Source organism: Nycticebus coucang, chromosome X, assembly GCF_027406575.1.
Source record: "Nycticebus coucang isolate mNycCou1 chromosome X, mNycCou1.pri, whole genome shotgun sequence".
NCBI classification, from domain to species: domain Eukaryota; kingdom Metazoa; phylum Chordata; class Mammalia; order Primates; family Lorisidae; genus Nycticebus; species Nycticebus coucang.
Genome location: NC_069804.1, coordinates 57,104,975 through 57,131,778, shown reverse-complemented (window position 1 = coordinate 57,131,778; position 26,804 = coordinate 57,104,975). Strand labels below are relative to the sequence as shown.

Here is a 26,804-nt window from a genome sequence, read left to right as displayed (position 1 = left end):
AAAGTGGAATGATAGTTGCCAGGAGCTCGGAAGTGGGGTAAATGGGAAGATGGTGTACATGTACAAACTTTCAGTTATAAGATTAATAAGTTCTGGAGGAGCTAATGTATAGCATGATGACTATAGTTAATAATGCTTATAGTTATATACTTAATAAATAATCATATACTTAAAATTTTCTAAGACAGTAGATCTCACCACACACAAAGGTATATGTGAGGTGATGGATGTATTAATTAGCTTGATTGTGGTAATCATTTTACAATGTATATGTATATAAATCATCATATTCTATACCTTAAAAATATACAACTTTTATAGGTCAATTTTACCCCCCCAGTGGGGGGACCTTAAATGCCAGCTGACAGCTGAATGAAAAACTTTATCCATAAATAATGGAATCCTATTCAAACTTATAAAAGAAGAAAATCCTGTCATATGTAACAACATGGATAAACCTAGAGGCATTATGTTAAGTCAAATAAACTAGTCACAGAAGAACAAATGCTATGTGATTCCACTAATATGAAGTATCTATGTAGTCAAACTCATAAAAGCAGAAAGAGGAGTGATGGTTGCCAGGAACTGGGGGGAAATGAGAGTTGCTGTTCAGTGAGTATAGAGCTTCAATCATGCATGATAAAGAAGTTCTAGTGATCTACTCTACCTAAAGTTATTAATACTGTACTGCATACTTGAACATTTGTTATGAGAGTAGATTTGAAGCCTTTTTTTTAACCACACACACAAAAAGAACAAATCCTTTTTTTTTTTTTTTTTTGCAGTTTTTGGCCGGGAGTGGGTTTGAACCCGCCACCTCTGGTATATAGGGCCAGTGCCCTACTCCTTTGAGCCACAGGCGCCACCCAAAAGAACAAATCTTGTCTTTTATGAGAGCAAGGGTTCTGCTCTTTCAGTCTACTTCTTTCCAGAAAGGTAAACTGGTCAATAGATTTTTAATGAAGAAAGGACCCTTAGAAATATTTTTTAAAAGGGTGGCACCTATGGCTCAAAGGAGTAGGGCACCAGCCCCATATACCAGAGGTGGTGGGTTCAAACCCAGCCCCAGCCAAAAACTGCAAGAAAAAAAAAATTTTAAATAAGATGGAAGTACCAAGCCTGGTTTTAATTTCCTTCCCCCTGATTCTACTGATTGGTCTCTTGTTCACCTCCTGTGCCTGCTCCCTTTTGTATGCTTTGTTATCCTTCTTGACTTATGAATATTAACATAATATTTCAAATATTAGCATGATCCAGGATTCTACCTAAATTCTTTTCTTCTTTTTATTCTGATCTCCCTGGCTGAGATTATCTCTACTCCAAATGGTTTCAATTATAATTTAATAGTATATTATCAGTCACCACTCATCTGTTGATATGTTTTTTCCTATTTCTACCTGCCTACTGGACCTCCCACTTTTTTCCTACATAATTTAACATACTTAAGAGTGAATTTGTCATCTGTCTGCTGGCTCCTGTGTGCACATGTAAACTCACACACAGAGAAATACACCCCTCAACTGTTCTCCATCACTTTATTTTTACTTGGCTCATCTCCATTATCATGAATTTGTTTGTAGGCTGGGCAAGGTGTTTCACACCTATAATCTTAGCACTCTGGGAGGGCAAGGCAGGAGGATAGGTTGAGCTCAGCAGTTTGAGATTAGCCTGAGCATGAGCAAGACCCCATCCCTACTAAAAATAGAAAAATTAGCCAGGCGTCATAGCAGCCACCTGTAGTCCTAGCTACTGAGGAGGCTGAAGCAGAAGGATCATTTAAACCAGGAGTTTGAAGTTGCTGTCAGCTAGGCTGACACCATGGCACTCTAGCCTGGGCAACAGAGTGAGACTTTGTCTTAAAAAATTAATTAAAAAAAGACTTTCCACATATATTATGCTTAGGCACTTGACAAGAAGTAGTCCCAGAATTTGCAAACCGCAGAGGTACTTAAAAATCAAGTAGCTCAACCCCTGCAATTTACAGAGAAGGGGGATGACCTGCTTAATGTCACATAGCTAATTAATGGCAGAACCAGCTTAGAATCTAGGCAAGTCAAGTTATTATTATTATTATTATTTTTTTTTTGAGACAGAGTTTCACTTTATCACCGGCAGAGTGCTGTGGCGGCACAGCTCACAGCAACTTCCAACTCCTGGGCTTAGGTGATTCTCTTGCCTCTGCCTCCAGAGTAGCTGGAACTACAGGCGCCCACCACAACGCCCGACTATTTTTTTGTTGCAGTTTGGCCAGGGCCGGGTTCGAACTGGCCACCCTCAGTATATGGGGCCAATGCCCTACTCACTGAGCCACAGGCATTGCCCGGCAAGTCAAGTTCTACCTAGCATCTTTTCCACTATGCAATCATGCTCCCACTAACTGTCCTTGCAAGGAGGAATGAGATGCCTGCTAGCTGCAATGATTTTTACCAGTAACGAAGGAACATGATCTAGCCAGCTTATGTTCAGAATGTCTACTATTTATGTGCTGTTTGCACAGCGGGCTAGATAATTTATGTTCTTCTGCTGTAATAATGAAAAGGATAAAGTGAAGAGTACAACAAGATGTCATTGTGGAGTAAGGTTTGGAATGAAAATAGGTTAGTTAAAGGCAAGGTCAGTGCTTGCTTTCATAATAAGGTTGTGAGGATTTTTACTTTTTACTTACCAAAGGGTTTTCAAATGTATTATTTCATCTAATTTTTCTCAACAGGCCTGGGAGGTAGGAAAGTCAGGGCTGATTAGCAAAAGTTTAGAGATAAAGAAAAAGAGACTAAAAAGAGCTAGCTCAGTGATTTGCCCAAGGTCATCCATCTAGTTAGTGACAAGGCCAGTGCTCAGATGTGTGTCTCTTGCTTTCAAATATTTTTCCTCCAGTCTAGACACATAATTCTAGTGGTCCTTGAGTGATGACTATATATCCTATGAATGGAATTTACAAATTTCAGTATGCTGTGCCTGAAAGATGCTGAGTTATACCAAGTTACAATCATAGAGATCTTATCCCAGAAAGAAAATCTAAAAATTTCTGAGTTTCAAGGTAGAGCAGAGCAAAAAGAATGTTATGGCAATAAGCTAAAACAATTAAGACTCAACAGATTGAGTTAACATTTTCTAGTTAAAATAGTAGGGAAAAATACAAAGCAATAAACACAATCAAGATAATCTTTGTAGGTGTAAAAGCCTAAAAGATCAGGGGGATTTCCCATGTGAATCATCTCTAAGGACTTCAAAAGATTAGCTATAAACACCCAAACTGCTGTTTTATTAAAGAAAAGCAGGAGGGCGGCACCTGTGGCTCAAGGAGTAGGGTGCCGGTCCCATATGCTGGAGGTGGCGGGTTCAAACCCAGCCCCGGCCAAAAAAAAAAAAAAGAAAAGCAGGGCAGCATCATACATGTATAATGCGGACAGTCTGGTGGGGATGGTGCTAAGAAGAATTGATTTAGGGGTAAGCCTGTGAGAGAAGTTTCAGGGGCCGGCTGGGGCACAGGGTTGTGTTGAAGAGGTAGTGACAAGTGAGGAAATGGAAGCAGAGAGCGGAAACCTTAACCACAGAAAGCTGGCTGTGAAGGAAGGCGCCATAGTGTGTTTATTGGCCATAAGGAAGAACCTGCACAGGAACAGGGAAAGAAACTGAACAGGCAAGAGAGAGTGGGAACATCCTGTTGAATCACAACTGAGTTGTCAACATTTTCCCTGCTAGTGTGAAGCCCTTTAAAAACTCACTGTCTACACATGGTTCCAGAGAAAACACCTCAGAGAGGGACAATAACCTGCCGAGGTAAAGCCTAAGAAATCAGCATAAGATTCAGTAACAAATTCGCTTTTCAGGACTATTATTATGGCTGTTCATGTGGTCTGTTTTAAAAGCCCAGCGCCTAAACTACTGGCCTAAATTGAAAAGATGAACAGGGATATTCAGGACCTCATCTAAAAGCCAATTCTTCTCCAAAGAACAGTATTATTAATTGGCCAGTTTATCAATGGATGCTCTTTCATGTAGGTTTGTTTAGAGACGTTACTACTATTCATAAAGTGTGCTGATTCCTGGCTTGGTCATCTCCGTGGGGCAAGGGCAAGGCCGTGCTAGGAATTCCAGATGACTGGAACGTACACAAACGCAGTGTTACCCATAGATGCCAGCACTGAGCCAGGGTGCAGCTAAGCCTGGGTAGGGGGCATTCTCAAGTGCTTCTTTATTTAAACTATGCTTTGGGGCAATGTTTATGACCCCACACACCTAGCGTGTACACATAGAGCAGCCAACACACACAGCCCCACTGTGTTTGCTGGCCTGCTTACATTACTTTCCTCCCCTCTGGGCAGGGTCCACAAATTATCAGCCTTTTAACCCTCCCAGGACCCGGTTCTCCAGACCTTCAGAAGAAAAAGGCAGTCAGATAAACACGAACACACTAATCAGCAAACCAGTGTTTCAGCCTCCTCGGCCACGCGGGCCTAACGACTTTCACCTCCCCTTGCCTGGGTTGGCTCTAGGGGCGGGGAACTCCGCAGCGGAGGGGAGGACCAAAGAGGGGGCTTCCTTGAATGAAACAATGTAACAGTTGATGAGAGGCCTCGCCTGGTTCATTCCCCAGCGCTCCTATAGGCGAGGTCCTAGTGACTGCCCCTCCCCATTGCTCCGTTTTCTTGTCCATTACGCGCTATCCCTCCGCCTCTTCTTTTTTCCTTTTTTTTCTTCTCCTTCCCCCCCTCTTCGCCCTTTCTCCAGCTCCGTGTCATTTCCTCCCTGCGCTAGCTTGCTGCCCGTCCCCAGCAGGGAGAGTAGGCGGAGCAGGGCGGTGCAGGGTGGCATAGTACTGGAGGGAGATGGTGGTGGAACTGCTGGGGGTGGAGGCAATGTAGCCCCGGCGGAAAAGGATCCCGGCGGCGCCTCAGCGGAGCCCAGGATGGAGAACCAGCCTGGGTATTTCCAGTACGTCCCTGTGCAGCTGCAAGGGGGGGCGCCCTGGGGCTTCACCCTTAAGGGGGGTCTGGAACATTGCGAGCCGCTCACAGTGTCTAAGGTAAGAACTGGTGGCCCTATCCTAAAGGCACCCAACTTTGAATGGGCAAGCGGGTGCCCAGGCTGCCGCGGGACAGGGCCCTCAGACCAACTTTGAAACTTGGCCAGGGCTAGGGATGAAAGCTCCTCTGAGGAGCACGGAGGAGTCTTGCCACCAGACCAGGCGCAGACACCCCCTAAGGGTAGCTGGAACACGGAGTGGGGAGCGTGACTGAACCTCCGCTAGAGCCTTGCAGGCAGACACACCCTCGGAGGTAGTGGGGCGGCCTTTGCTCCCCCACATCAGTGCAGCTACGCCCCTTAGTTTGGGCTAGAGGAAGTGGTGGCTGTTGGGGATTTCTCCTTGGAGGCCCCTGCGCTCCCAGAAACAGTAAAGGACTGAAGGGACAGGCAACGAGGCTTGCCAGCTTTCTTGGATAGCGCTGGCCCCTCCATTGACCAGCAGGCCATCCCTCCCGGGCAGGTTGCAGGACTAGGGGCCGGTGTGGAACCAGAGATGAAGCCCTGGTGGCTTTCGCCAGCCTCACTTCCCGGGGCTGGACGCGCGCACATCCATTCAGCTCTCAGCGCGTTGCTGCTGCGGTGGGTTCGGCTCGGCCTTTACCTTCCTCGCAGTCCTGCTCCTGCGCCGGCGAGATTTCCTGCACGTTGAGAAGAGTGGAGGAAACTTTTTCGCCGTTGAGCGCAGCTGTGCTGGAGCTGCCGCCGCTGCCTCAGCCAGGGTTTGTTTGTTTTAGGAGGTTGTGATCTGCTGGAAGCCAAGTTTCAGCGGAGGACTGGAGAGAGGAACTCTCTGAGCATTCGTTCCCCCAAAGCAAGCCACCCCCAGAGGGGTGAAGGGTGGGTGCGGCTGGGGCTATTACCGGGAAACGTGACTTGTGGGACGACCCACCTTGAGGTGCCAGATTGCTAAATGAAGGAACCTCATGAACTTTATCTCTTTTTGTTGTTGTTTCTCCTAAATACTCAAATCCAAATAGCTCTACTCCTTTCAACCCACTCAAATGGCCGTTGAGGTTGTAGATGTGGGTTCAGGCTGGAGATAGATGTTGCTTCTTAGCGGGGAACAAATGTCACTATTTTTTTTCTTTTGACTTTTTAACTTCAGTCGGGTCTCAGCAGGGACTTCAATGAATGTCCTCCCCACCCCAACCCACATCCCCACACTCACTAACCTGTACTGCTTTTGTCTTGCATTGGAGCTGCTGGTTAACTTTCAGTGTAGAAGTCCTTCAGGCCTTAAAGCTCACACTCTTAGCAACTCTAGGGTATTACTATGGAGTTTACCAAGCAGTTTGAGCTGTCTGAGTCAACCTTTTGGGGAGGGGCAGCAGGGACCTCTTGGATCTTTAGTCTCCCCAAACGAGCCCTGATCTTCATTCAGTACCCTTTGCTCCATACTTGTCAGCCTGAGATGCCTTTATAATCCACCCATCACACTCTCTCCTAAGGTACCCTCCCTCCAGTCTTCTCTGGAGAGAATAATTTCCTTTAAAAAAAAAAAAAAAACAACACTCTGAAACAACCCCTCTGGGAGGGAAATCCTGGCCTTCAGGAGTTTTTCTAATCAACCTCCTTCTCATCCCCCCTCTTTCCACCAAGGTCACAATGGGATATGAAGCTCTCCATGGTCTGGCGATTTCCTCCCTTCCTTTTTCTCCTCACACTGCTCACAGAATTTCCATAGACAGCCTAGACAACTTGCTTTGGAGAGGTCATTTTTCAACTTTGCACAGAGCTGACCCATCCTGAGAGGCACTCAAATAGTGCTTGTGAAAGAATATATTACCATGAGAATGTGACCACTTCTCACTCCCTACCATAGGAATGTGACCACTGCTGTGGATTATTTTGTGAGCCAGTGTGAGCATGGCAGGGTGTGTTACTGAGTATGGGGCAGCCAGCAATTTGTGGTCTGGCTGGGGGATTATTTGAGGGTAGTTGAGGGTTTCCTTGGCCAAGCTGTTGAGGAAGTGCCTTGTTGAGAGGCAGGGTACCTTTTAACAATTCCCTTTCCACTGAATGTACAGTTGACCCCTATTTATATGAAGGCTCATTGTTACATTTGGGTATGCAGAGGGTAAAACCATTTCTCCTGTTGCTCCTACAGTAAAAGCTGGTTACAACCTGATTAGCCCCAACACTATATAAAGGGACAATAGTATTTTATAAATGCAATTGTTGTCTATATATTTCTTTTGCTTGACAGAACACTCTTGGGTATACTGCATTAATTCCTTTTTAATTTTTTATTGTGTTATTTCCTTTTATGCTTCAGAATAATACAGCTCTCTCCTTGTGAACAGCCTTCCTTGAATATGTTTGTGGGGATGGGGTAGCAGGGAGTAGAAGGAAAATTGGATTGGCAGATTGAAGACTTGTGTTCTAATCCTTGTTTTTCAGTCTCTAGTTCTGGAATCCTGGTTACATCACTTGCCTGCCTGGGCCTAGACAGCTTCATGTCTAAAATGAGGTTCACATTTGTTGATCTTTAAATGACATTATAACAGTCTAATGGCCAGTCCTTTATTCTAGTTGTAGCTTACTTCTCCTCAGAAGTGTTGCTGCAGAGTGAGGAAATGAGGCTTTATTTCATTTGCATATTGTATTACTGTTTACTGTGTGCCTCCACATCCCTCATTTCATTAGCCTCTGATAACCACACTGTGGGACAAGGAGGGAAGATTGTGCAGAAACTGATGGAAAAACTGAGGCTATGATGTATTCAGCGATTTGCCTAGTTCTACCATATGGTAAGTCAATGGCAGGCCCGCTGTATTTCTGCTACTCAGAAAGTTTCCAGATTCTTCAGCTAATACTGTAATTTTTAAAGGAGCACAGAGTAATAACCTTTCAGAAGGTAGCCAGTTTTATCAGCCTCCTACCACAGTGACCCTTTCCATGCCAGCCTGTAATTCTACAGAAGGTGATGACTGGGTTGTATGTATACCCTAATGGTGCCTGGACTCAGAAAGTAAGAGAGGACTACTTTGGTGACTCTAAATCACTTGTGATCACAGGTCAGGCAGAGACAGAGGTAAGGTTCAAGACCATGGTGGAAAATTCCAGAGAATTTCTCTTGGTGTTATAGGAAAATAAAAAGTGATTTGGGTCTTAGATGGTGTTGTCATACATGCTTGAAAATATCTTGTGGAACAAATCGAGCTATCTAGGGAGTGGAGAAATTTGAAAAAAATGATTAGTTGGAGAAGAGGGCTACAGTGTAGAAGTCTAGCTCGTATTTGTTGTGGAAGAACCTTTGGGCCAGGAAATGATTGGGTTGGGGAAATCAATTCCTGCTGGCTCCTATGATTTCCCTGAATGTGGGGAATTCAGCTGCTTGATTTATGGAGACTTGTATAATCTTTCCCTGAAAATCAAATGGCAAAGAAAGAGAAAATTAAAATAAAAAAAATACCGTTGCCAGGTGTGGCACCTGTAGTCCCAGCTACTTGGGAGGCTGAGGCGGGAAAATTCCTTGAGCCTAGGAATTTGAGGCTATAGTGCCCTATGATTGTGCCTGTGAACAGTCACTTCAGTCTAGTGTGGGCAACATAGTGAGACTCATTGCTAAAATAATATGATTGATTATTCTAAGTGTTAAGGGATGGCTCATGATTTTTTCATACATTGCGGTATTCCCAGGGGAATCATAGCAAGTAAAAAAAGGGAATGGAGTCTATGACCTTGGTGTTATTATTTCCTTTGGTAAGCATCTTATACTACCAAATTGAGTTGGGGTGGAGGGGACATCTGATTGAAATGAGGACTCTCTTTTAATCAAATGTATCTATTTTGTTATCTGGTAGGTCCCCCCTCTACAGTGTAAATAGTTATTCATGAAGCTGACTCCCTGCTTGGAAAAAGTTCCTCTTTGGGTATGGGTGACTTTTCCAAGGTACTGGCACCAATGTTTTTGCATCATATAGGGCCTCTCAGAGACCTCAAAGATTCAGGTGGTATCATGCTATGATGTGGGGGGGGTGTGTGTGTGTGTGTGTGTGTGTGTGTGTGTGTGTGTGTGTGTGAGAGAGAGAGAGAGAGAGAGAGAGAGAGAGATATTTGCTGAACGTGTAGCATGAGGTTCCTGTAGTCATTTCAAGTTCTTGGAAATATGCCCTGAGGTTGACTGAAGGTGGAGAAAAGAAAGGGTGGAGACCAGTGTGGGGTGGGGATGCAGGAAAACATGAAGAAGGAAAATTGGGGTGGAAGACAAGACAGGGCATTAGATAGGCTCATCCTATATATTTGTCCTTTTCCTAACCCATTTTTGGTGAATGTTTCTATGAGCACAGTGAAGCAAATAGGGGCTAGTTACTGGCCTGAAACAAAGTTGGGTGGGGTTGAAGAGTAGCCTGGAGAAGAAAGAAGCTTTGTCTCCCTCCATTTAATGTACACTGATGTCACTGTATCATTTTACCCTCTCTAGATCCAGGTGTCTATTTGGAGAATGAGGGTAGGCTTGCCTGCCCCATCTCTGTTACAACAGATGGTCTGAGAATGAATTGGGCAAACTCTGCTGTCCTTAGCCTCAGAAAATGGCAAAACGTGCTCTCTGTTTTTAACTCCTCTCCCATCCCTACTCCAACCTTATTTCTAAAAGTACATGAAAGCAGTTCAAACTTCAAGAGGACCTGGGTAAGTCAAATTGAGGTTGTCTGCCGGTTCCTCCGGCAGTCGCAGTTGAGGGAAGATGGGGCCAGCCCGATCTTGTCCCAGGGGCTGAGCGGGATGGTGAGCGTCGACGGCCCGAACAGCAACACAGGGAGCCAGGAGTCTGTCAAAGCAGGAACTCAACTTTATTGCGACAAGCAGCCGCTTATATAGGGCGTGTGGAAGGGGCGGGGAAAGGAGGCGGGGACTGAGGTTGTGTGATGGGTGGTAACAGGGTTGGACCAATGGCATGATGCCACGTTGGCTGTATCTAGGTAGAGGCAGTTTCAGGCCGGGCCTTGCTGAGTCATTGCTACGCGGAAGTAGCTCGATGGATCTACTTCTAGTCAAGATCGGGAAGTTGCACTAGGCCTCAGGCACATGGCAGGGCCCAACAGTCGTCTTGTGGCTAGCAGTAAATTTGGTTATGATTTTGAGTTTTTGTTTAGAGCAAAGGTAAGTATTATGTATATATTAGCCATGATAGTTTCTGTGAAACGTCCTTAGCTGTGTAACAGGCTAGGCCACCCCAAGGCCAGGACATGGTAATCACGAAGGGACCTTCATAGGGTATGCTTATTAGGAACTTAGTCCAGTCTGATTACTTATGTGAATACACTCCTCATATCTGCCTGTAGAATCAGCAAAGATGCCTACAATCTCAGTTCTTTCACTGCTGTTCTCTCCCAGAAAGTAGAGGGCATTTAGGGGCATGGGATAGGAATCTATCCAGAGAGATACAAAGAAGGGTGGAGGGAGGTAGAGCAAGAAGGGTGGTGGTATGTCTGGTAACCCTTGGATGAGCTTTGGGCACACACCACTTTTGGCCCTGCTGGGCTGTCATTACATACCTGGTATCCTGTTGAGATCCATACATATGCACCCTGAAGTGAAAAAGGCCAAGCCTGTTAGAGGGTTTTCTCTCTCTAAAACCTCAAAGAAAATAATTCAACTGTACCTGGAAGACACTTGAGCAATGCCCATTAAAAAAATTAAAATGGTTTTCCCCCTTATTCTCCTCAACCCCCCTGCCCAGGAATTTCTTTAAAGACAAAAGAGAGACTCAGACTTGAGATTGGTGGTTATGAAGTGATTATCTGAAGGGAACATCACAGATTTTATAGCTAGGCTTCTTCAGAACTAGGGGAAAAAAGATGCTGACCCATCTGAGAAAAGTTAATGAAGAACAGTGGAGATTATGTGAAGGGTTGCTCTCATTGCTCACCCCTCCACTCCTTATCAGGGCTGCTAGACTAATTATTTTCTTGGGGGAGACCTAGAATCACAGGATCTCAGAGTGAGGAAAGGAAGTCACCTAGTCTTCATCTGAACTATTTAACAGGACTCTTATGTGGTATCCCTGTGCTTGTTCTCCAATAGGCATGGGGGAGCTCATTACCTTCTTTCTAAGCCTATCTGTCTATTGCATTGTAGGAAATTTCTGACTATAGACAGTATTTCCTTATGTTGAGTTGTAACATTCTTCCTCCACCTGGTGCTACCTTGTGGGGCCACACTGAACAAGGGTGCTATCTCTGTCTTAGGACAGCTCTTGGGAGATCTGAAAACAAAGATTATCTCCCTTTGTCTCACTGGTCTAGACTAAGAAGCCCTAACTCTTTCAACTGTTCCTTATGGGTTCTCAGCTCCAGCCTCCCTCTCCTGTGGGCTTCTCCCACTTTGGATGTACTCCAGAGTGTCCATGTTCCTCTAAAATTATGGAGCCCACAGCTACAAAATTGAACATGACCCTCCTTTAAAAAATACAGCTGAAGAGCTCTTTATCTCTTTCTTGTAGCCATGTCATACCAAGGCCCTGTGTCAAACAAAGCCTTTTAGTGGAAGTAGCTGTTCTGTTGCTAAGCCATACCTGCCCAAGGTCTCTACATAGACATCTGGGAAAGCCACATAATAGATTTGAGAGAAAGGCAATTCATCTCTTACAATTTATTTAGAATTGCCCCTGCCCTTAGCCTAGACTAGCCTTGCTAAAGGTGTTAAAGGAGAGTCGAAGGAGAAGACATAGTATTGACTTAAGGGAGCATGTATGTTTATACAAAAAGATTATCAAGTTACGGAGAAGGTATTTGTATAATCAAAGGAAATGGCACTTAATGAATAATGTCAAAGTCAGAATTCCATATTATTTTTTTCCTTTTTACCTCTCTGAACTTAATTTTCCCTCTCTGGGAAAAAAAATAGTTGTCTCCAAATTTGAAGATGCTAACCATATGTGACATGCAAACTATCTGCAACTTACAAAGCCTCTACATAGGAATACAGAGACAGCAGTCTCTGTACCCATCCCCTGTTAGATATTTATCTCCCTGTACACTCCCACTGGCTCTGATTGCAAAAGCCTGCTGTTTCTGTCATCTTTATATTCTGTAACCTTCTTTCTTTACCTAGAATACAAACACAAGTCACTCCTGATGGAGGTCTTGTATCCATAGCCTCATCCTCCATCATGTCCCCATATTCATGTCCCCATATTCACCAGTTATCATCTAAGCTGGTAAAATGCCTTTTCTGACTGCTAAAGCCCTGATCAGGGAGTGGTTTGGAGTAAGGTTTAATCTTCATTATTACTGAAGTGTGAGGGGGTCTAGGGATGAGAGTGTTGAAGTCTAGGAAACATGTCCCCACTGATACAATGTTTTTATAATGGTTAGGTTTAGAACAGTTCTGTAAAAGCCTATTTAATCTGTGGTGCATGAATAATTAACTTACACAACATAACCATCACCTATAATATTCTATCTATAGAAATGGTCTTCAAAACTCCAGCTACTTATATACAGAAGATATTCTTTAGAAACAATGTATCCATATGTTAGGGACAAGTGCTCTAGACAACTGTTCATAAATCTGGGCCAGTTAGGTATTTCCACTACCATCAGTGCTTGGGTGCTCTTACTGTTGATGCTGGAACTAGAAGTATATAGGTGGTTGCATTTCTTTCTGAAACTGAATCCCAGATTTACCTGAGAGTTATCTTGTAATCAACAAGTGACCTTTTTATATTGGTTATGTACTGAGATCACTTTCTTTTCAGCTTCTAGGGAGCTATTTTGTCTCCCTTCCCACATATTTCAATTAAGTAATTAATGAATAAGTTGAGATACTATTTTTCCTGGTTAAAGATTATAGTTCCAAGGACTGACATGATGTAGAGGTTTGTCTCTTTACACTCCTTTGCCTCATACAGTATAAATAGGCCAGGTGGAAAGATCGTCTTATGCATTAGTGTTGCAAGGGAATGATCCGTTCTTTCTCACATCACACTGGCATGTTTACTTGGGCGCATAGCCATCCTGGCTGAGAATTTTGCAAAGATCAAGATGACTTGATTTCTCAGAGTAAGCTCTAACTCCTCCTGTTTGACTTTACCTACATGTGCTTTTATGCCTATGCCATGTCACAGAAGGAGTACTGCCTAGTAACTATAGAGACACATTTTCCATGCATCTAGGCTGTCTTATTTCATGTTCAGTTTTTGGTCCCCCATCCCACCCATGAACACCAGTTGCTTGAGACCTACATTTTGGACTATATCATTCAAGTACCATTGCTTCTTTGTCCATTCATTGGCTGTCTTTCCCAATGTCTAAAACCTAACTTTTTTTCTTCCTTAGTCATAGTAGGCCCTTCTAGTATGCTATACTAGCTTTGTCCCTTTTGGCTTGTCCATGCTTTCTGTGGGGGGTGACAGAAACTCACAGAGTTGAGGTTGATAAATTTGAAAACACTCAGCAAATTATAGCAGAATCAGAGAAAAGTTTTCTAACACTGCATTTTTCTCTGTCCTGTTTCAATGAAGGGCAGGATCTTTGTTACCCTCCTTATAGTCTCTGTTCAATTTAATCTTGGCAAGTTAGTGCCTCTCTATACTCTGCTGTTTCTTTTCATACCTTCCATGGGGCAAGCTCCTGCTTTATTGAAGGGTTGCTAAGGGTTCCAGGATCCTTGCTTGGTCTAGGATTAGAAGTATGAATGCTGACTGACAGCAGGCAGTTCTTATAGTATGTTGCTTTTCTCCACACTCCTACTTCCTATCTTTCCAGAGTGGCTGTTTCCTGGTATGTTCTCAGGGAGGGCATGGTCTGTTAACTTTCACTCAAGTCTTTTAATGTTACATCTGTGAGGAATGTGGGAGGTGGGACTAATTTGACAGGATCAAGGGTTAAGCCCGGTGATGGACAGACCCTTTGTGGTGTCTTCTGACCCCCACCCTAATGCCACTTAACAGCTAGTTAGTTGGTCTTCTCTCTTCCTTCCTGAGCCTCTGGCAGGGAAGTGTTGAATGGTTCTCTTATACTGCCTTTCACGGTCCATCAGAAACTTATTTTTCTTTTGAGAGAGGAAGTTGGAGGTGAGATGAGGTACAGCTAGAAGTAAAGCTGGTTCGACTAGTTATTCTGGAAGGGGTTAGAGTCTCATGGCTGCAGCCTTATCTTTGCTCATGAGAGGATGACAAGCTAAATCCTTGTCTTTGTTGGGCTGCCTTATTGTTTTCCCTTTCTTTTTGTTTGTGTTTGATATGTATAAAAACCTGAAAACTTCTACAGGTAGTTAGCTTTGGATGGTATCTTATCTGTGACTGAGAGGGTGATTTATGACATGTGAGCTTCAGAGAGTGAGTAAGTATGAGGCTTAACTCTCGTGTTCTTTAGAGGACTTGAAAGTTTGGAGATCTGTGTTAATTTAAATTGGCAATCAGGAAGGATCGAGACAATAGGCTGAAAAGTCATTCAGGTGCATGCCTCATGCCTATAAATCTAGTACTCTGGGACGCTGAGGTGGGAGGGTGGCTTTGAGGTCAGGAGTTTGAGACCAGCCTGAGCAAGAGGGAGATCTTATCTTTACTAAAAATAAAATAATAATAATAATAATAAACTAGCTGGGTGCAGTGGCACATGCCTATACTCAGGAGACTGAGACAGAAGGATCACCTGAGGCTAGGAGTTTGAGATTGCTGTGAGCTATGATGCCATTACAATCTAGCCAGGAGACAAGTGAGTTTCTATCTCAAAAATAAATAAATAAATAAATAAAAATAAAAAAGACAACAAGCTGAAAAGTGGACTAGGCAAGAATCTGGACACTTGAGTTGTGCAACTGTGCCTCACTGGAGGCAATGTAATTTGGGTTGAATCTCAACAACTTCTTGAACCCAAGGGGCGACCAGGGCCTAGACACAGTGGGATCAGAGAGGTAGTAGACCTATCATGTGACAAATACTGCTGCTTCTAGGTGTTTTACATGTATTCTCATGCAATTTTAATAACTCTTAGAAGTAGATATTGATGTATCCACTGTACAAATGAAGAACCAAGGCTGAGAAATTAAGTGACAGACTATAAGTCACAAGTGAAAGCTGACATTAAAATTTACTTCAGTCTGACTCAAAATCCCACGCTTTTCCTACAATATTGTGTTTGCTCAGATGATAGAAAGAGAAAGAAAAGAGAATTAGATAAAAATGAGAAAGAGGGGGAAGAAGGAAGGGAGAGGAAGGAAATAAAAGTTAATGCATAAACTGGTAATATTCCCAGTACTTGCCCCTTAGGGATCAGTGTCAAAGGAAGATTTTTGTTTGGTTATTTATTTATTTATTTTACAAGTAAAGGATATTTCAAGCATTTTGTTCAATGATCTACCTTAAGCAATTCTTTTTTTATTTTTTTATTAAATCATAACTGTGTCCATTGATGCATTTATGGGGTTCACTGTACTGTACTGATTCGATATACAATGTAAAGTGCTTACATTGAACTGATTAACACATCCATCACAATTATATTATTTTCTTAATAAGGTTACTGAGCTAAGATTTGGAAGACTTTCAGGGGTGTCCAACCTATGGCCGGGGGCTTGCATGCAGATTATTCAAGGACTATTTTGCTTATCTATCGTGTTTAATATCCAAAAAGTGTACACAGGCCTTTCCTTTTGCTCATCAGCTTTCGTTAGTGTTTGTGTATTTACTGTGTGGACAAGACATCACTTATTCTTTTAGTGTGTGGCAGAAAAGAACACCCCTGATAGTTTTAACCCTGCCACTCATTATTTGTGTGACATTGGGCAGGTCATTTCCCTCTATTTCAGTTGCCTTATTTGCAAAATTAAAATAATAACATTTGTACTGTTGTCCAATAGGGAGGAAGATTGATTTTATCTTTTATCTCATTTGAGATGTATGTGATTTAAGAAATAGAATATTCAAAAGTGTTCCTCATTAAACAGAAATTCTTTCAACAGAATTTTGAACCTAAAAATTTAAGTGTATGAAGTTGCCAAATCATTAGGAGTTGTATCAAATGGCAGGATACGTTTAGTGTGATGTCTGTTGCTATCAGAATTTGGAAGACCAGACATCATTTCTTCTTCTTCTTTTTTTTTTGAAATAGTATGTCATTTTGTCACCCTTGATAGAGTGCTGTGGCATCATAGCTTGCAGCAACCTCAAATTCTTGGGCTCAAGTGATCCCCTTGCCTTAGCCTCCCAAGTAACTGGGATTATAGGCGCCTGCCACAATATCCAGCTATTTTTAGAGGCATGGTCTCGCTCTTACTCAAGGCAGTCTCAAACTCATGAACTGAGGCAATCCACCTAACTTGGCCTCCCAGATTGTTAGAATTAGAGGCATGAGCCACTGCACCTGGCCTCAGACATCATTTCTGACTAATGTCTGAAAAGCCAGCACTTTGAAAGGCTATGCTAAACCTTGTTTAGCTGTCCTAAGAGGTCTCAAATAAGCCTTCAATCAATCAATCAACCAGCCAACCAGTCAACATGGATTTGTTGAGCACTTTGTAAAATCCCTAACCTTGAACTGGGTAATACAAGAGATTGCCACCATAGAAGACCTGGTTCCTAGATTCTCAAATGAATCATACTTTTGCTGAAGAGCAATATTATTTACTGCAAACTCAAGAAATAAAAAGCTTTAAGTGCAGAAATGGTGGGATAAGATCTAGAAGCAACATTTATTCGGTGGGAAGAGATTTCATTGTTTGTTGATGTGGCTGAATTTTGTGGATAAAGGAAGAAGAATTGGAGCTTGGCAATGAAGGATATATAGGATTTAGGTAGTCTGGGGAGGAAGATGGGCATTCATTTCAGTTAATGAAAGCACTGCATGTCCTGAAGACACATACAGGAGACTGAGGCCAGTTTGCTCACTCGACAGTATGTTGAATAACAATACAAGGGAAGACCATGTATTGTTTATTCACTTATTAATTAATTCATTAAATATTATTGAGTGCCTGTTCTATAAGCTGAGCTATTCTTACAGACTATGAAACCAGCACAGAGCTCCCTAGATGTTGCTTTTATTTGTTTCTAACACATACTTTACATATACCCAGAGCACTGGTTTTCTATCTTGATGTATATTAACTCATTTATTAGGCCCATTTTACAGATGGAGGAAATTGAAGCATAGAGAGATAAGGTTACTTGCCCAATGGCATATTGCTTGTGTGGCTAGATAAAAAAGTGAGTCAGTGAAGGTCTACTTGATTGTTGAAGAATAATGGGATATAAAAGTAAATGGATTTGAGCCAGGTATGCTGGTGACCCCAGAAAACTGGGCTATGAAATGGATACAGGTTGGACATAGGTAGCCTTTTTGTTGTTTGGAAAATTAATGTATTAAAAACAAAGCACCTATAACAGTAGTAGCCTCATAACCATTTACATGAAGAAAGATATGAACTGAACAAAAGAGACAAAGGGGCATTTTGAAGGAATCAGTCATCTTGGCAATGTGCTGACTTATTATAAATTAGCAAGTTGCCACAGGTTAACAATAACACATACCACTGAAGAAATGAAGAAGAGGTAAGAGTCAGAGATGAATCCAGTATTTCTAATCTAGAAGGCTTTCAGTGATGGTGGGGATTGGGAAGGGGAACAAGTTTTATTTCAGTTTTGGGTTTTCTTAGACTGAGGTGTCTGCAAGACTATTAAGAAATCCCTTAGGCAGGGTGGATTATTTATTTAAGGCCATTGATCAGTTAAAACAAATCATGATTTTAGGAACATAATGGTCAACACAAGCAATTTAATCTACTGATTGTTTGGAAATTACTTCATTATCAGACAATCTCATGCCCTGAGGGCATTGGAACAGACCTGCATTATTTATTTAGTATGCCTTTCTTACAATGTCCTCTAATCTGTGGGATGCCATTATTATTTAGTATGCCTTTCTTACAATGTCCTCTAATCTGTGGGATTCCTCCTCAACTGAGGTGTTACTGGCTGGAGTTCTTTTTTGTATAACTTAGAACTTCCAGAGATGGGAAAGTCTAAAAAAATCAAACAAACCAAAAGTAGAAACTGTCAAAATGACAAATTTCAGACTGAAATGTTAAAGTGGTTTGAGGCTGTTATAAAACATCAGTTGACTTGCCAAGATGTTTAAGGATTGTTTTCTCTATATGAAAAACAAAATATGTTGTGGTTTGTTAAGGCAAACCTCAAACCACTGTAGTTTCAAGTCTGTATTGCATTTTTGTTATTAGCAGTTTTATACTCTCCACATAGTATAGTATTATTAATCTGTAAATATCATTGTTAATATTCTATAGTAGTATTGGTTCGCAAATGTGACCTTTTAAAAAGTATTACTAAACTTGCGAGTATAATTTAGTTGCTTTTGGTGGTGTCCTCACCACACTAAAATTAAGGAGGAGGAGGGATTTACTTCACACATTCATTTGGTGCAAATCTGGCTGGAAAACATTGCTTTATTATTAAAAGACTTTTGAAAATTTGGAGTGATTATCTGATCCAAACCCTAGCACTGCAGATGGACCTGCCAATATCTGGACTAATCTAGACCTCCCTGTACACTCCCCTTGCCATTCTTGGATTGGCTTTCTAGATCTGTTACTGTTTTACACAGCACCACCTGCTTTTCTACCCTGTGAAGAACTGAAATTCAGAATGTTGTAAAGATGCTAGAGCTATGTAACTTGGTCTAAATTTACTCCTTATGGACAAAATTCACTTTTTGCTCAAAGGTTAATGGCCACATAGGTTCCTTTATCTAACTTTTCTCCATGACAAGATGAAAGCTTGTAATTAATATTTGAAATTGATGTGTATCTAGTTGCTGAGGAGACTTTTGTGAACAAGATTGCTCAAGTGCTCTGGCTTTTACAAGAGCCAGCTTGCTAACTTCTATCTGCTGTTTGAGCCCTGGTGGGAAGGTCATACTCTTCTTTGGATGTAAAGGGTTCAATATATAATTTTGTGTTTTTCCTGTGCCTTTGGCTGGAGAAATGTGCAGTATTCTGAAACCTGCCCAGGCTCTGCACATACTGTATCTGCTTAAGGATGGTTTTGGCTCTTAGCTCTTCTCAGCTGTATTAGGGTTCAGGTTACATCCCGCTCCCCTTCCAGCCACTAATAAAAGCCAAAAGAATTAAGGATCAGGGAGAGTTAATTCCCACTGCTAAGGCCCAGGTGGGTCCCTTACATCACCTATTTTCTAGGTTGGAGCCCTAATTTAAGGCTGAACTCTAGTCTAAGCCTGTAAGTGACAGTGATCTGGAACAGGCCCCAGATAAGCACTTGACAATCAGGTTTTGCCCTGTGCTCACAGTCTCCTCTCTTCTCTCCTCTCCTCTCTTCTCTCTCTTCTCCTCTCCTTTCCTCTCCTTTCCTCTCCTTTCTTCCCCTCTCCTCCCCTTCCCCATCTTCTGTTGTGTTTTAGAGGAGACAAATGACACCAGGGACCAAGCCAACCGATCCTATTTGGAAATGGAAATGATGTATCATAGATCTGTAGGGGTGAGGGAGAAACTTGCTCTTTCCCTCAGAAGTTCTTGAAGGATAAACTCGTGATTAGATTAATATGAGAAAGGTTTATTTACAGTGCACATGGGGAGAATCACAGAGTGATTATCCAATATACCAGTGGCATCCATACATTTTTCTACCTGCCTTTTTTTTGAGGGGGGTAGATGAACAGTATGGGTGACTCTGTTTAGGGGGAACAAATGGTTGCTAGAGAGAAGGAATGGATGGGGAAACAGATTAACTTGTAAATTATTCTCTTAACAAATAAAGTTAACCTGAGAGATGGATATTATATTTAAAATGATTCGGGCCAGGTCTGGTTGCGTTTTTCCTGCAATATACTGAGATAACAGGGAGGGGAAGGGAAGTCATCAGTCCAGTTTATACAGGTAGAGGGAAAGCAACTTCCAAGAAACTGTAATTCAAAATGGTTTTTATACCAAGGAGTCATATTTTGGGGTGAAATTTCCTGAGCTCCTTCAGTTCCTTTCATCTAAACTGGGAGATTCAGATGAAACATTTGTTGTTTTTAAAGTCCTTGACCCAACTTCAGTACAATATTGGCAGTTTCATTCAGAATTAAACACGTCATTGATATCTGTCCCAACTCAAAAGAGAAGCATAGTAATGAGCTCTGAGATAGTGAGCTCAGATGGGAAAGGGCAGCTATGAAGGATAATCTTGCAAGAGTTGGAATTGGCAGGAAGAAGTCTCCTTCTGGAACAACTACTCCACTGTAGTCGCCTCCTCAATGGTTTCCCTCTCTTTGATCATCCCCTGCCCAGGCTTAAAATTATTTAATGGTTCCCTGCTGCCTGTAGAATAGAACCTAAACTACTTTTGACTGCTGTTACAGACCATTCTCCATCTGCCTCTAGTCTTAGCACTTCATCCATACCTCATGTTTTCAAGCAGAATGGTTTACCTTCTTCTCTCCAAACCCACCTGAAAAATTCTGGCCTCTGATATTCACATCCTGATGTTCCTTCCAGTGGCTCAGCTTCACATCACATCCTTGAAAGCCTTCTTCTTACCTCTCTGCTTCTCCTCATAGGACCTAACCTTTAAGCCCTAGCTCTAAGCCTCCGGTTTGCTAGAGTTCTGGTTTTCCAGTAGCCATATTTGGGTACTTTGGTTGTCTTGTGTTCAGCTTGCTGTCCTCCTAGAAGACATTGGATGCATCTTCTATATCTTGACTATCCTCAGCACAGAGCACAGAGTAGACTCTCCAGAATGGTTTGTTGGTTGAGAGAATATGTAGGAAGAGTCAAGCAAAAATTTCCCACTAAGTTACCTGTAATCTTTTTCCTTTCCACTGTCAGCCCCAAACTGGAAAAAGGATATGACTTGAAGACCTGGATATACTATCCAAGTTTCCCAGACTTTGCCTGGCACCTAGTTAAGTGGGGTGAGCCTTGAATGACACACACACGTAAGCTAGGAACAGAAGGAACACTTTGAAGAAAATTTGGGTGGCAGTAGAATTTGAGAGAGATCCCAGATACAACCCAGGATAAGAAGGGGGATGGCAGCAGTAGAGAATAAGACTATTACCCACTTGTCCCCAGGGTTGCCTGGAATTTGGTTTGCAAAAAGTGGGTTTCTTGCTTCTTCAGCTCCTGTGTGTCAGCTGTGTTCAGAGGGTTGCCTGTGGGAGAGGCCTGCTGGCTGATGATGACAGCATTTCCCATGCTATTGGGATGTGTTGCTGTGAGATTCTTAAAGCAGCAGCCACCGTCCTTGTTGCTGTGTGTTCAAGGTGGTTGTGCTGTGAGTCTTCTGCCTGACTCAAGTATTTCACTGCTTCAGCTGAGAGGCAATAGCTTTAAGTGAACTAGTGTGTGTGAGTGTATATGTGTTTTTTCACTCTTGCTTAAGCAAGCCCCAGTGTGTTCTGTCTGACTGGCCTTGGATGTGAGTCACTGTCTGGTATTTATACTCAATGCCTTAAGTGTCCTCATTATTTGACCCATGACATTACTTTCCTACTATTTTACTCAGATCTAATAATGCTGAAAGGGCCAAAAGGAACTGACTCTGTCTTCCTTCCTAGTGGGGGCTTTCCTCGTTGGTGGCTGTCTCTGTGGTCATCAATTAGGTTTTTTCAGGGCATTAAAGGGACCAGGTTTAAATTCACAGTGGTGGTACTGTGACAGTTTAAGAGGCCCAGGCCGAGGCAGGTAGATTGCTAGAGCTCATGAGTTTGAGACCAGCCTAAGCAAGAGCGAGATCCTTCTCTACTAAAAATAGAAAAACTAACTGGGTGTTATGGCAGGCACCTGTAGTCCCAGCTACTTGGGAGTCTGAGGTAAGAGAGATTGCTGGAGCTCAGGAGTTTGAGGTTGCTGTGAGTTGTGATGCCCCTGCCATCTACCCAGGGCCACAGAGTGAGACTGTGTCTCAAAAAAACAAACAAACAAACAAAAAAAAACACTATGGGGGATTATCTTAGTTTGTTCCTGCACAGTCTACTTCTGGAGAATTTGACTGACTGGAATGAACTTTTAAAAACAGGTCGCACAAGGGATCCTAGGAAGTGTTTGTCCTTATGGTGATTTTTAATAAGTATGAACAGAGTACAAACAATCTGAGAAAGTCCTAGAGAGGAGGTGATTCAGCATTTGCAGGCATTGGTGAGAGAAGCAGAGAATGTTAGCTTGTTTATTACTGCTATTCCCATTGAAGTCCTTCTAAAGTTTCAAATTTTGTGTCAGAAACATGCTCTTTAGGGTATGGGAATGGTAAACCCCATCAGGGACACTGTTGTTATCAAAGGGACAGAGCCTCATATAGGAAGGACATGGCTGCTAACATGGTCATTTAGAGGCCAGGCAGCCAGTAAATCATTTGAGAATGAATTAAAGGTTCAAAGGGCAGAAGAGAATTTTTTGGGTGACCTCATAGGTGCTTGAGAAATCAAAGGGTTAGCTGATGTGCTTTTATGTTTTGAAGGCTGGTTCAAAGGGGCAAGGGAAGGGAAATACACAGTAAATTATTGGCATTGCTATTTTCACATGCTTGAGACCCTTAACTTGGGGCTGGGAATGATCATAGTTACCATTAATTAAATAATTACTATATTTTGAGAATTTTATATGCATACTCTCTAATCTTCTCATCACTACTATAAATTAAGTGGTAGTATATACTATTTGTATTTAAAGAAGAAAAAATGAGGTTCAGAGAGGCAAAGTATTGTTCTCCAAGTAATAATAGCCAGTGAGTAGTAGAACTGTGATTTGAACCCAGCTCTATCTCACCTCAAATCATATATACCTTAACATTTTGTTTTAAATGTTTAAATGGGCATTTTGTGCCCCTTTTTTCTCTTTTCAATGTCACTATTAACTACTATGACTATATTTTATGGGTCATGGCATTGGAAAAAGGTGGATCTCACATATCAGTCATTTCATAGCTTTTGGGGGGAAGCTTATTTAATACACAGATTAGACTCTCAGGATTAAATAATATAATACATGAGAGATACTTAGTAACTGTGTCCCTATTCGAAGATGCAGAAATTGAGACTCAGAGGGATAAGTAACTTTTCAAAATTCATTGGACTAGTAACTGGCAGAGCTGGTATTCAAAATTTGGTTTATCTGATTTTAGAAAACCTGTTCTTCTAAATGTTCCTGTTGCCTCTCAAACTTGGAGGGTAGTAAGCAAAAAAATAAAAAAAAAAAGACAGATGTGTTGGGCGGCGCCTGTGGCTCAAAGGAGTAGGGCACTGGCCCCATATGCTGGAGGTGGTGGGTTCAAACCTAGCCCTGGCCAAAAATTGCAAAACGAAACAAAACAAAACAAATGTGTCCTTCTTGGTCCCTGTAAACCAACCCTTCTTACCTTTCCTCTTTGCCAACACATGTTTTTAAATGAGGGGTGGACTTCCTTCCTCTCTCCCTCCCTTCCTCTCTCTCTTTCTTCTTCCCTTCTTTTCTTCCTAGCACAGTTTATTTGTTTAAATTGGTATTTAAGGGACAGGTGATATTTGTGAAACAAAATTCTAAAAACACATAAATAGGCATGTCTTTCTGCATTTTTGTCCCTAAACCACATAATTTGCATTCCCAGAGGCAATTACTGTTACCAATACCTTGTGTGCCCTCCTATTTTTTTTTTTTTGAGACAGAGTCTTACTTTGTCCCCCTGGGTAGAGTGCTGTGGCATCATTGTTCACAGCAACCTTAAACTCCGGGGCTCAAGGGATCCTTTTGCCTTAGCCTCCCATGTAGCTGGGACTACAGCCCTCTCCCCCAATGCCTGGCTGTATTTATTTATTTATTTTTTATTGAGACAGAGTCTCACTTTGTCACTCTTGGTAGAGTTCTTTGGCGTCATAGCTCACAGCAACCTCAAACTCTTGGGCTTAAGCAATTCTCTTGCTTCAGCCTCCTTAGTAGCTGGGACTACAGATGCCCACCACAATGCCTGGGTATTTTGTTGTTTGTTTAGCTGGCCTGGGATGGGTTTGAACCCATCAGCCCAAGAGCATGTGGCTGGTGCCCTAACCACTGAGCTATGGGCACCTAGCCTGCCTGGCTATTTTTAGAGACAGGGTTTAGCTCTTGCTCAGGCTGGTCTTGAACTACTGAGTTCAAGGGATCCACCTGCCTAAGCCTTCCAGAGTGCTAGGATTACAGGTGTGAGCCACTACGCCCAGCCTGTGTACCCTTATAAAGATACTATTCCAAAGATACCAATAGGTGCATTTTATGTAGGTGTGTTGTGTATGTTTGTGTATATGCATGCTCAGTGTCCCTGTTTTTTCACTGCCTATGTCTTCCTTAAACCTCTCCAATCTGGTTTCCAGTGAGGTCTTCCTGAGGGCCAAATTTACTGGCCTCTTCATTGTCTTTATCCTCCTCATTTTCTCTCCATAATTCTTTTATTTTTTTCAGTTATTTGTTGGATAGGTAATGTAGTCACATGGTTCAAAAGCCAGGTAGTATGGAAAAGCAGAGAATAGTTTCTTACTCATCCTTGATCTGCTCAGTTTTACCCCCCATCACTGTGCTTAGATTTTTTAATGTATCTTTCCAGAGTGTCACTGTACATACAAAAGCAAATGTGAATATAGAGACTTTATATTGCCATTTACACAAAGATAACATACTAACCTTGACTTCTGTACCTCCCTTTTTTTACTTACATATCCTGGAGATCTTCCCCTATCAGTTTATAGAAGGTTACCTCCACTTTTTAGTAACTGTATCATGTTAAATTATTTAACCAGTTCTTAGTATTGCTAGTCATTGGCATTGTGTCCAGTGTATCACTCTGACTTGACCTTCTTCAAGCCCTGCTACCACCTCCTGTGACATTGAACTTTCTTGTGTCTCTACCCGCCTTGCTGTTTCTCCATTCTCCTTTCTGAATCAACTTCCTGTCCTCTCCCCATACTGTGAATATCCCCCAAGGCCCAGAGCTTAGCATCCTTCCTCTTCTCTCTTGCTCTCGCTCATCTCTATTTCTGTCCATCTCTATCCCTCTCAACTTTTCCTTAAGTAAGAGCAATGAAGAGATCTCATGACCCTTGAATCTCTAGTCTTAATCCTCTAGTCTTAATCTTTTCAACTGTCTGATAGATAGTATCTACATTTTTTTAGCCTCAAACCCCAATATGTCAAAAACAGAAATAATCTTCCCTTTGCAAAACAGGCTCTTTCCTTGGCCTCCTCACCTCTCACTCAGTTAGCAATGAAATCTTGGAGTCACTGCTTACTCATGCCCTACATCCGGTCAATCACCATGTTCTGTCAGTCTTTCTTCCTTTAAAACAGCCCTCATATCCACCCTCTTCTGTTTAATTCCTGCTACTACCATCTTCTCTCAAACCCTTATTACTTTATGTCTGGATTTCTGGACTCTTGGCTGACTTCCCTGCTTTCAGGCTCACCCTTTTTTATTTATCTTGTAAGTCACTTCTTCTATCTGAGAATTTTAGTTTCACTGTCTGTACAATGAGGAAATTACATTAACTGGTTGTTCTTTGAATTCCTTTCCACTTCCAACCTTCTAGACCAGAAATGTTCCCAAACAGTATGTCACCACCTCTCACCATTCCCACTCTGTATACTACTCACTCTCACTTGGATAGTTGCTATGGCCCCATGCTCCAAGTAATGCCTTTCCTCCCTATTGTTCCTAGAGTTTTTATCATAAATTAACTTGTAGTTGAAAGGAATCCTAGAGGTAGGCCATAAATGTACTGCCTGAGTACCATTTATAACACCCTTGAATTTGATTGACCAGGCTGTGCTTAAACCCTTATTTTGATGGGAATACGCTCTCATAAACTAGCCCTTTATATTGTCAGATAGCTAGAGTTGTTCTTTATCTCCTACCACAAACCAGTGCCAATTGCTGTGCTTTTATGATACTCTATTAGTCAAAAATTCCTTCATCTTGATTTAAGTTCAAATCCCTTAGGTCTGGCATAGCAAGTTCTCCACAGATATGGCTCCTACCCTCCCTTCTAGGTTTAAACATTGGATACTTCCTTTGTACTTTATCCAAATAAAGAAAACAGCTATCATTTATTGAGAACTTTTTGGATGTTAGACACTGTTATAAGTGATTTTACATGTATTATTTAATCCAAACAGCAACCACATAAGTTTCTGTTATTATTCTCCATTTTATAGAGGAAGAAAATGTGACATATGGAAATCCAAATGATTTACCTGAGTCTCAAAGTTAGTGAATGGTGGAGCTAGAATTTTAACCCAGAAAGGCTATCTCCAGCACCCATGACTGTAATCACTGCCGTAAACAGTCCGTCTCTAATGTGACAACTCAGTTTCCTGAACATGCCCAATGCTTTGTTCATCATAGTCTCTTAAAACTTTTGCAATCAGTGTAACCTGGCTTATTTTACCCTCAATGAATCCCCAACAATAAAAAAAAAATATATATTTACAACAACAACAAAACAAACAAACAAAAAAAAAACATTTCTATTTCTATTCCTACATTTCTATTTCTACATTTCTATTCCTATCAACCTGACTAAATCCTACCTATTCTTTGAGGCCTATGCAAACTGTACTTCCTTCCAGTTCAGTGATTCTCAACCTTCCTACTGCTGCAATGTATTTTCATTGTCAAAAAGGGGTCACGACACACAGATTGAGAACTGCTGTTCTAATTTCATTCTCCCCTATCTTCCATCTCTCCATTTTTCCTTCCATTCCTACCTTCACACAATTTTTAGAACTTTCTCCACCTCTCTTCTGATGCTCGCCATGTTCTTTCTAATGAGCTATGTGTATGCTTGTTTTATATCCTTCATGGGATGCATCAA

The 26,804-nt window shown here is 41.9% G+C and overlaps 1 protein-coding gene across 2 annotated transcripts in view; it reads left to right on the top strand.

Annotated features, from left to right (window-relative positions):
- The first annotated feature begins 4,812 nt into the window (after window positions 1–4,812).
- The window catches only part of SHROOM4 (shroom family member 4), a 369,471-nt gene continuing 347,479 nt past the window's right edge, over window positions 4,813–26,804 (top strand). For both annotated transcript variants that reach the window (XM_053580433.1, XM_053580434.1), the window contains exon 1: window positions 4,813–5,026. In XM_053580433.1, the coding sequence (XP_053436408.1) occupies window positions 4,910–5,026 (117 nt within the window). In that variant the 5' untranslated portion in view covers window positions 4,813–4,909. The remainder of the gene's footprint in view (window positions 5,027–26,804) is intronic.